The 10,568-nt window shown below is 27.1% G+C and overlaps 1 protein-coding gene across 1 annotated transcript; it reads left to right on the top strand.

The window, feature by feature from the left end:
* Window positions 1-5,125: 5,125 nt before the first annotated feature.
* Window positions 5,126-8,443, top strand: LOC114935943 (cytochrome P450 6k1-like). Its single transcript, XM_029308903.1, has 5 exons — window positions 5,126-5,645; window positions 6,255-6,620; window positions 6,825-7,009; window positions 7,124-7,412; window positions 8,202-8,443. The coding sequence occupies exons 1-5, from the start codon at window positions 5,126-5,128 to the stop codon at window positions 8,441-8,443; spliced, it is 1,602 nt and encodes a 533-aa protein (XP_029164736.1).
* The last annotated feature ends 2,125 nt before the right edge of the window (window positions 8,444-10,568 follow it).

Genomic DNA, 10,568 nt, shown 5'->3' with positions numbered 1-10,568 from the left:
ATAGCTCTATTGGTTGCGGAGATATGAATTTTTGAAGTTATTTTTTGGTCGAAAATGTGTCAATTTTTTGTCCGACTACGGCGTCGTACTTGTCCCGGTCACCCATCCCGACAAAGTGATTTTGTCCGCAGCTGCTTTACCTTATCCGCGGCCACCCATCCTAGTATACTGACATTTTTCTCAGCTGCTTAACCTTTTAAGCAACTAAACGAAAAATAAATTCTCGCTCTCTCTCACTCTCTCCCCCACATCTGTCTTTCTCTCTTATATTTAATAATATTACAGTTACTTTAGGGTTTAACCTCGGACAAAAGCTAAATTTTGGCAAATCTTCGTTTTTGCATAAGATTAAAGAGGAAAAAAAATTACCATTATTATATAGTAGTCTTTAAGAAAAAAAGTAAACAATTAGGCCTCAAATTTTGTTCTTTGCAAATGTCTAGTTGAATATCGATTTTACAGAAAAAACAAAAAAATACAAATATACAAAATTAAAGAATGGATAATTTTGCATAAAAATGTTATCTATAAGTCTTTTATACAAGTAATACTTTTTATGTAAATAATTTTGCAAGACGTACGCTGCACGGTGTATTCACGGAGCGTGCTGACAGACGTTATGTGTCAAAAATGTCATAACTTTTGAATGAATTATTGTACAAAAATGTGCGAAATGTCGAGAGTTGAGAGTCTGAGTTGAGAGGCCAGAGATTTCAACTTTTTAATGCAATCTTTTGTTATTCTACGCTAATACTTTAGAAAATTACGATAGTTTAAGCAAAATGTTACATGTAATGTTTGTCTTCTCTCATTAAATTAGTAACATATAGTCTTAGAATTTTTAGAAAATTTATCATAAAATAACAAAACAAATTACATTAAAAAGCTGAAATCCCCAGATTTTCAACGGTTTTTTTTTTAATTCTGTTCGATAATTTATTTAAAAGTTATGACATTTTTGTGCGCGCATGCAATACTTTTTTTATAAAAAATTTTTTTATAAAAAAGGTTCAAATATAATTTCATGATTTTTTAATTTCGACTTATTTTGACTTCATCATTTCACTCTCCAAAGATAGGATGCGACTTCTGTGTGTGATATATTCTGTATATACACATTTCGTTACTAATCATCATTTTTAAGGACGTTTCGTACTCAAAGGGCTATAATACAAAAACAGCGCTAAGTATTTTTTGTACATTACATTTTTTTTACTTTTATTTTTTAATTTAAATTAAAAATTTTTATTTAACTTTAAATTTTTTAAATTTTTTAAATTTAATTCTTTGTGCCTTATATTATCTTTTTTGAATATACGTTTAAATATATATATTTGAATTAAATAATTATTTAGAGATAAATAATTTATTTTATTATATATATCTATTTATCTAAATATTTTATAAAAATATATAATAACTTTACAATGTATATACATTCCAGTTTAAATTAATTACATAATTATTCATGTTATTTAAATGTAAAGATAAATAAATATATATATATATATATTTTACTGAATTTATTTTGTTATTGTATATATTATAAACGTTCTAAAATAAGGCAATAATTATACATTTGTATCATTATAGGAAATTTATCTAAATATTATATATTATGTTGTCACTTACTTAGTGATACTTTTTGATTTGACTACTTTTTGATGCTAATATTTTAACTTTTTTTCTCGTATTATCAATATAATTATTTAGCGCAATTTTTTTATTTCACTACTTTTTGATGCTAATATTTTAATTTTTTTCTAGTATTATTAACAAAAATAAAATATAATTTATAAATATAATTTTTGAGAAAATATTTTTGATGGTGATTAGTTTTTGCAAAGAATTATTTTTCCTAAAAACATAATTTTTGAGAAAATAATATTTTTTATTATTATAAAGAACTATTTTTGCTGGCGAAAGATATAACTTAGCGCTTTTTTTTACATCTGTGATGTCTTTTTTTATAGTATAATTAACATGAAACTTTACATACATATACAATATATATATATATATATATATATATATATATATGTAAAGTTTCATGTTAATTATATTTATTTCGCGAAAATGTATTACATATTCATTATTATACATACCTTTTTTTTAAGGAAGAGAATTAAAAATGAATAAAACATCAAAATTTTAAGAATTGATTCTTTTTGAAAGCGTTATAGGCTGTGTAACATATATATTCTTCTGAGAAGAATTTTTTCAATTTTAAAGATTCTTTTTGAGAGATTTATAGACTGTGTTAAAACTTTTTCAGCTTTTAATGTCAATGTGTTCAAAATGTATAAAACGTCGAAATTTTAAGGATTTTGTTTGTATACAATTCTTCTGAGATAAAATTTACATATATATATATATATATTTTCGAAAATTAAAAAAAATTTTTTTACATGAAACTGACTTTTGACTTTATTCATTAAGAGAATTGTCGTCAGAATTGATGCGACAGAAAGTTATATCATACATTCCCATTTCGTTGCGCACGCTATTATTTATTCTGTTAAGCTATTTAGAATCACAAATATATTTCATCCGATTAGTCATTATTTTCGTTTTTTTGACAATCGAAAATATGCAATTCAAATTGAGAACATGTAATCGAATAATGGAATTGCCAGATCGAGTAAAAATAAAGATAAGTTTAATGATTACATTAATAGTCTGATCAAAAATTGATCTATAAGACTTCTCTTTATGTATTATATAGGGTGTCCTGTAATATTTTCTGTCAATATGGTATTATTTACATTTTTTTATGTACCTATAGTACATATAAAACAATCTCGCAATAGGTATAAACTTGTGAACAAAATTATGGATGCGGTAACGCAAATAATAAATTCTCCTAGCATGGTGGGGAATATTTGCAACGCTTAAAAATAAATGTATACGTAAGTATATGAAAGTATATTAATTTATTTTTAACATATATTGAAGTTGAAGTCATTGCTTCAAGTAACCTTTAAAAAATTTAATCAGCTCGTTTAATCAATTCGTTGTATAATAAATAAAATTATTATTAACATCAAACTTCATGCAAATGATAGCTTATGCAATGTAAATGAAATTTTGTGAATATAATTATATATTCGAAGAGCGATATCTATAAAAAAAAATATTAAGAAACATTTATAGACAAAAGGAGGGAATTGAAACCAATTGAAAAATTGCTCTATACCCATACAGCACAAAATATTAAAAAAAATCTTTCAAAAATTGTTCTTAGAAGATAAAATAATTCTCAAAAATATTTTTAAAATGTTTCTATGTTCGCTTTTTCAAGTTTAAAAAATATTTTTAAATATAGATTTAAACCAATATTTTAAAAATATGTATCAAATATTTATGAAAATATTATCTGAGCGATAAAGAACATTTTTAAAAATATTATTAAAATTTTTTCAAAATATTCTAAAAAATGTTATCACAAGAAATCGATGATATCACGATTCTCATAAACTATGCGACATCACTTAAAAATACTATAGTAAAAAATCATGCTTACGTATATATTTAATATACATATATGCGCATGCAAAAGAACATATTAATATTTTAACTTTACTTCGCTCGTAGACAAGGTTGCCCAAAATTTGAAAGGTGTAGCCAGGCATTTTTTCCGGAACTTTTTATTGCAAATTGCGAATATAAAAAGAGTCATCGCGATCGCGCGACAGGCAGTCGCGAATAAGTTTATATCGACGCTAAAGTAATTGTCATTTAATTCCTGTGTCGTATGTTTAATCAGTTTGTGCAAAATTATTTATTAGAGGGCAGTTCGATAAGTACTTAGCCTCATCGCCCGATGATGCCAGTATCGCAAGAGAGTTTTACTATCGTGTAGTACAATACATTCTCGTAGACGGCTACTGTCAAAATTTCAGCCGAATCGGACTCGTAGTTTTGTTTTGACCGCATGTGGAAGCGGGCGTGTCCGCGGATTTTAGAAAAATGGAAAAAAAGCAATATCGGTCGGTGATTCGATTCTTGTTTTTGGAAGGGAAATCGCGCAGCGAAATTAAAGATGTCGAATGAAGAATCTTTGATTTCGCTGCGCGATTTCCCTTCCAAAAACAAGAATTGAATCATCGACCGATATTGCTCTTTTTTTCATTTTTCTAAAATCCGCGGACACGCCCACTTCCACACGCGGTCAAAACAAAACTACGAGTCCGATTCGGCTGAAATTTTGACTGTAGCCGTCTACGAGAATGTACTACATAGTAAAACTCTCTTGCGATACTGGCATCATCGGGCGATGAGGCTAAGTACTTATCGGACTGCCCTCGTATATTTCAAATTATTTATTGTGAATTACAAGACATTCAGACAAGAGTATCCTAATTAGTTTAAATTTCTATTCGGCAGGCAGGTACAAATCCTTGAAATTCTCATTGTGCTTATACAATATATTAGAAGTTTACTTTTATAAAATTTATATAAAATCGTATATTAAATACAAGCTTAATTATAAATTTAATTATAAATATAAATTTATAAATATAAATATAATTATAAATTTAATTTTGCACCAAAAATATTGGACAAATAATATATTTTCTTTTCCTTTTCTTCATATTAAAAGTTGTAAAACTATATACAGGGTGGCCATAAAATCTGTCCTTATTTCCTGTATCTTGAAAACGGTTCAACATGATTAAAAACTATTTTGGGAGAAAACTATTTTAAGGAGATTGTTTTTAAGAGAGTGACTCAAAATTTTCGTATGGAAAAACTGAAAAAAATACTATAAACATATTTTATGAAATAACTATTAATATTCTCGCAATTTGTCTGAGTTCGCAAATTTCAGTTAATTCACAGTATAAGAAAGTGAAATATTTTGAAAAAGTCATTGATGTCTTTTTTATGAAATTTTACGGATGCACATCTAAATATATATATCAAATCATTAAAATGTATACTAAAGAACATTTACATTATGCAAAGAGACTACTTTTACCTAGGCTATATTGATTAATTTTATCTGTCGATTTGAAACTTATCAAATACATTAATAAAGAATTATAATTATTTTCATAATTATTTATGCAATTTATACCTCTTACCTATATCTCTTTATTCTTTACAGAGACATAAGTTGAAAATGGCATTTATAACGTCTTATTGGACCTTGGACAGTATAATAATTCTAATAGTTTCTATAATAATTGCCTATTTTTATATGACACGTAAGTTCAAATATTGGAAGCAGCGTGGCGTTGCGGAAATATCACCGACACCTTTCACGGGCAATTTTACGGAATGCGCACTTATGAAGAAAGCACCGGGATTGCTATTGTATGAGTTACACGAACAAGCTAAGGATGAACCTTACGTCGGATTATTCATGTTTGCTAAGCCCTTCTTACTGATCCGCGACCCTGAAGTTATCAAGCACATCCTAGTAAAGAATTTTAATCACTTCTGCAATCGATATTTTATACCTAATGAGACAGATCGTCTAGGTTACGCGAATCTCTTCTTTGTAAACAATCCAGTATGGAAAATGCTAAAACTGAAAATGACACAGGTTTTTACACCTGGTAAACTGAGAAAGATGGTGAACTTGATAGACGAATGCGCGAATAATTTAGTCGACTATTTGGATTTGATGGATTTGGGAGGTAAGTACTAATTTAATTATCAATAAATATTTAAGTATTTATATATACATATATATATATATATATATACAGAGAGTTAAAAAAGTACCGGAACAGCAGACTAACTCGAAAAATATGAGTCGTAGAAAAATTGCTAAGTACTGGGTTTTTATGATTTTTTTTCTAGCTAAAATAACCGTCAAATATATATATAGCTAAGAAAAATTCATACAAATCCAGTGCTTAACATTTTTTCTAGGACTTATATTTTTCGAGTTATTCTGCTGTTCCGGTACTTTTATAACATCCTGTAAATATATATATATATATATATATATATATATATATATAATCTCTATATTTAATCACAAAAGATTCTTGTAAAAAATATTATTTCTACGTTTGTATTTTCTGTAAAAGATTTAAATATTCAATTTTTATGCGTTGCATAATTAATTAATTAAAAATGATAAAATGCGTCTTAATTAAATTGTAATTTTATAAAGACTGATCTTAAATCTACCGAAAAAAAATATGATGCCTGCGAATACAATATAAAATTATTTAACAATAAGTACTATCTATATGGAAAAATATTGTTTTTTTAAATTAATATAATATTGTTGACAGATAATAAAAAAATAATAAACGTAAAAGAATTATGTGCTAAATTTACCACGGATGTGATTGGCAGCACCGCTTTCGGAGTCAACACGAATTCTTTCAAACATCCGAATGCGGAATTTTGCAGATACGGCAGCATGATGTTCTCGGGGCCTGTTCGCTCTTTTGAGATATCCATGACAATTTTCATGCCAACGCTAAGTCGCTTGTTCGGCGTGACATTTTTTAGCAAACCGATTGATGCATTTTTCCGTAAAGTCTTTTGGGAGACGATAGCAGAACGCAGAAAATCCGGCGAAACGAGAAATGATATTCTTGATATTCTTATCAAATTGAAAGATGAACACGGTGACGAGGATATTGAAGGATTCAGTGAGCAGAATGTTAATTAAATAATAACATTACATAAGTTCCGGAAGAAAGTTATAAAACTTTATCAAATAGTAAAATAATAAGAGAGGAAGAAAAATATATACACAGAAATATATTATTACAAATATGAAGAATTAAAATTAACATTGATCAAGACAAGCAAAAGAGACAAATCTATTAAAATTTAATAAATTTAATTTCCAGAATTTGATGGGGACGAACTATTAGCACAAGCGGGAATTTTCTTTGCGGCTGGTTACGAAACTTCCTCAACAACGATGTCTTTTGCGTTGTACGAACTCGCATTAAATCTTGAAATACAGAACAGAGTGAGGAAAGAAATTTTCGACACGCTTATTGAATATGATGGAAAAATTACATACGAAATGGTTGGTACACAAGTATCGATTGAGATATTTATTTTCGCTTTTTATCGAATCTGAAGAGCGTCAATGATGTACGACTGAAATATTAGAATGACAGATATATCTTTATTACTCTAGATCATGTCATTACCGTACCTCGAAATGGTGTTCCTTGAAGTTTTGAGAATGTACCCACCATTAGAATATCTACAACGTGCAACCACCGAAGCTTATAGCATGCCAAATTCCAATCTTGTACTTGAAAAAGATACACCGATCTTTATATCAATCCGTGGTTTGCATTACGATCCAAAATATTTCCCCAATCCAGACAAATTTGATCCGGAGCGATTCAATGAGGAGAACAGACGCAAGAGGCCAGTGTGCGTTTATCTTCCATTTGGTGATGGTCCACGTGGGTGTATAGGTGAGAAAATCGGTTTTAATTTAAAGATTGATATTATGTTATGTTCAAAATTATATAAGTTTGAACATCCCATGTTTATATAAATGCATAAACTTGTTTTGACTATATTTTGACATTTATGCAAACGTTGAAAAAGTGCGATTAGAATTTATGAAATTACAAGGTTTAAATTGTATTTTACTTGTATACAATTACAAAATTGTTTAATTTGAAATTATTAAAAAATTGTGTAATTTAATTTAATAAAATTTGGAACAAATTCAATTTTATGATAATTTGAAAATAAACATTAAAAAAATAACATTTTTAGACATTTTTTTATTTATAATTAAACTATAAATAATAATAATTTTAGAAATTAAAAATTTAATATAATTAATAAAAAATATAATCTATTTGGATCTTTGATCTGATGAAATATTTTTTTATTGCTAAATACTTATAAATTTCTAATATCTAAGCAATTTAAGAAACAATTGACGCCAATTGATCATATAGAATGTGCTGTTAAACACTCATACAATGATGATAAAACATCTTTTGTATATTTTTTAAATTTCTTTTTGAAATAACAATATTATTATACAAATTATCAAATAGTATATTGGCTAACAAGTACGGGAGATCGTAAATTGACAATTTGCACGATCGGCCAATTTATAACCCGCACATGTTGGCTATGATATTTTGTGTGACCGGTATGGTGGAAAGAGAGCCATTTTTAAAATCCCATCATGTGCGAAAAGGGCGACTTTTCGCGCGGTTGCACAACAGTTATTTATTTTACAGGTTCTCGCATGGCACTTGTAGAGATGAAACTAGCTTTCATAAAATTCTTGCTTAACTTTGAAGTGACACCTTGCAAAAAGACTTTGATACCTATGAAACTTGATCCTATGGGAACTTTGACGACGTCTAAAGGAGAAGCAATACATCTCAATATACAAAAAATTAACACTGGTGAAGAATTGAAAATAGCGTTATATAACGCAGATCGTAGACCAGTCATCAGTATTCCGACTAGTATATAATAATGTTGCACAATATTTTACTAATCGTTTTTAGGATATATTGAAAGTTTGTGCAATATATTAGTATACATCAATGAAAAGTTTGTTAAAATACACTCACTCCAAAAAAAAAGCGGTACACTAAAAATCTGAAAAAAATCACCAAATTTTAAATGACGAGAACTTTGTAAATAATAAAGATAGAAAGGTTTCTAAAAAATGATAATAAAGCGTGGAATCTCTACTTTAAGAATCCATTTATTTCAATGTTGCGAGATAAATTTATTAAAAATGACGGAGGACAAAACGAGAGTTGCAAAATTAAAAAATAATGATTAGAGTTTGCCAAGGCACATGGTGTGAATAATATGTCACAACTCAATGGGATAAGAAGCACATGATAGTACAGAGTTTCTCCTTTAAAATGCTTGTTTATTCATCTCGATACAATGATTTTTTGCCGAGATATTCAAGTTTAAATAAAAAGGTAGATTTTTAATTTAAATTCGAATAACTCTACGAAAAATCATTGTATCAAGATGAATAAAAAAGCATTTTAAAGGGGAGATTCTGTACTATAATATTATATGATTTTTATTCCACTAAGTTGCGACATTTGATTCACGCCATGTGCCTTGGCAAACTCAGACCATTACTTTCAATTTTGCATGCTCTCGTTTTGTCATCCACCATTTTTAATAAATTTACCTCGCAACATTGAAATAAATAGATTATTAAAGTAAAGATTCCAAGCTTTATTTTAATTTATTATGAACCTTTCTATCTTCATTATTTACAAAGTTATCGTCTTTTAAAATTTTGTAATTTTTTCCAAATTTAAAGAGTACCGCTTTTTTTCAGTGATTATATATTGTCGTACCGTAAATAAAAATATTATACATTGTCTATTCTGTAGATATTATTGCGCAATATTTTTGCTAATGCTCTATCTAGAAGGTATGTGATTAATATTATTATGCAAGGGAGTTTAACTCCGAACTTCCCTTTGCAAGAATCTGTCAGTGATATATATATTTATATATTTATGAATTATATGTATATTTAATATATTGATTTGTTATTATTTATGTATTTTGGAATTATATATATAATTTTTTATAATTTGGGCTTACAATTATTTACAATATAATAAAATAATGTGCATGTCTTAATAATTATTGAATAAAATAACACAAGCTCATATTTGAATATTCCAGCATTATTTTATATATATTTAAATAAGTCTGTTATTTATTTTTCTCTATACTTCTTCTATTCTATTCTTTTATAATTTCTATAAAATATTGTATAAAGACATTTTAAAATGATTTAAAAATTGTTGTAAAAACATTTTTTAAAATATTTAAAAAAATTTTTTTTAATATTTTTAAAAATGTTCCTTATTCTATATAAATTATATATATATATATATATATATATATATATATATGTAAAATTTCACGTTAATTATAATATTTATTTCGCGAAAATGTATTACATATACAATATTATACAAACCTTTTTTTTAAGGAAGAGAATTAAAAATGAATAAAACGTCAAAATTTTAAGGATTGATTTTTTTTGAAAGCGTTATAGGCTGTGTAACATATATAATCTTCTGAGAAGAATTTTTTCAATTTTAAAGATTCTTTTTGAGAGATTTATAGACTGTGTTAAAACTTTTTTAGCTTTTAATGTCAATGTGTTCAAAATGTATAAAACGTCGAAATTTTAAGGATTTTGTTTGTATACAATTCTTCTGAGAAAAAATTTACATATATACAGGGTGTCCGGTAACTAACGGACCAATGATTAAGGGCGGATTCTCTGGCCAATTTGAAGACGATTTTTCCTTAGCAAAAATGTTGAGAAGTCAATAATTTTCGAGTTATAAGCGTTTGAAAAAAATGGGTTTTTTGAAAACTAAACGTTTTGGAGTTAAAAGTCTAACATAATTACATTCTTCAGTTAATTTCAGGTAGAGTTTACTATAATAAAATTTTAATTTGAGGCTTAGTTATAAAGATACATAATGACAAATATTGAAAAGTTGTAAAAAATGACGACCTTTTTCGACATTTTCGCTGAGAAAAAATCGTTCCCAAATTGACCAAAGAACCCACTTGTTATCGTTGGTCCGTTAGTT

Source organism: Nylanderia fulva, unplaced genomic scaffold (genome assembly GCF_048542155.1).
Source record: "Nylanderia fulva isolate GAGA-0341 unplaced genomic scaffold, ASM4854215v1 Scaffold31, whole genome shotgun sequence".
In the NCBI taxonomy this organism is placed as follows: domain Eukaryota; kingdom Metazoa; phylum Arthropoda; class Insecta; order Hymenoptera; family Formicidae; genus Nylanderia; species Nylanderia fulva.
This window is presented reverse-complemented; position numbering and strand designations above follow the sequence as displayed.

What these genes read in the sequence shown, in the direction of transcription:
- LOC114935943 (XM_029308903.1), top strand. Translation starts at nt 5,126, where the DNA reads ATGGCATTTATAACGTCTTATTGGACCTTGGACAGTATAATAATTCTA. An exon ending in CGAGGATATTGAAGGATTCA is followed by an intron (nt 6,621 to 6,824) that starts GTGAGCAGAATG and finishes TTTAATTTCCAG; the next exon opens with AATTTGATGGGGACGAACTA. An exon ending in GAAAAATTACATACGAAATG is followed by an intron (nt 7,010 to 7,123) that starts GTTGGTACACAA and finishes TTATTACTCTAG; the next exon opens with ATCATGTCATTACCGTACCT.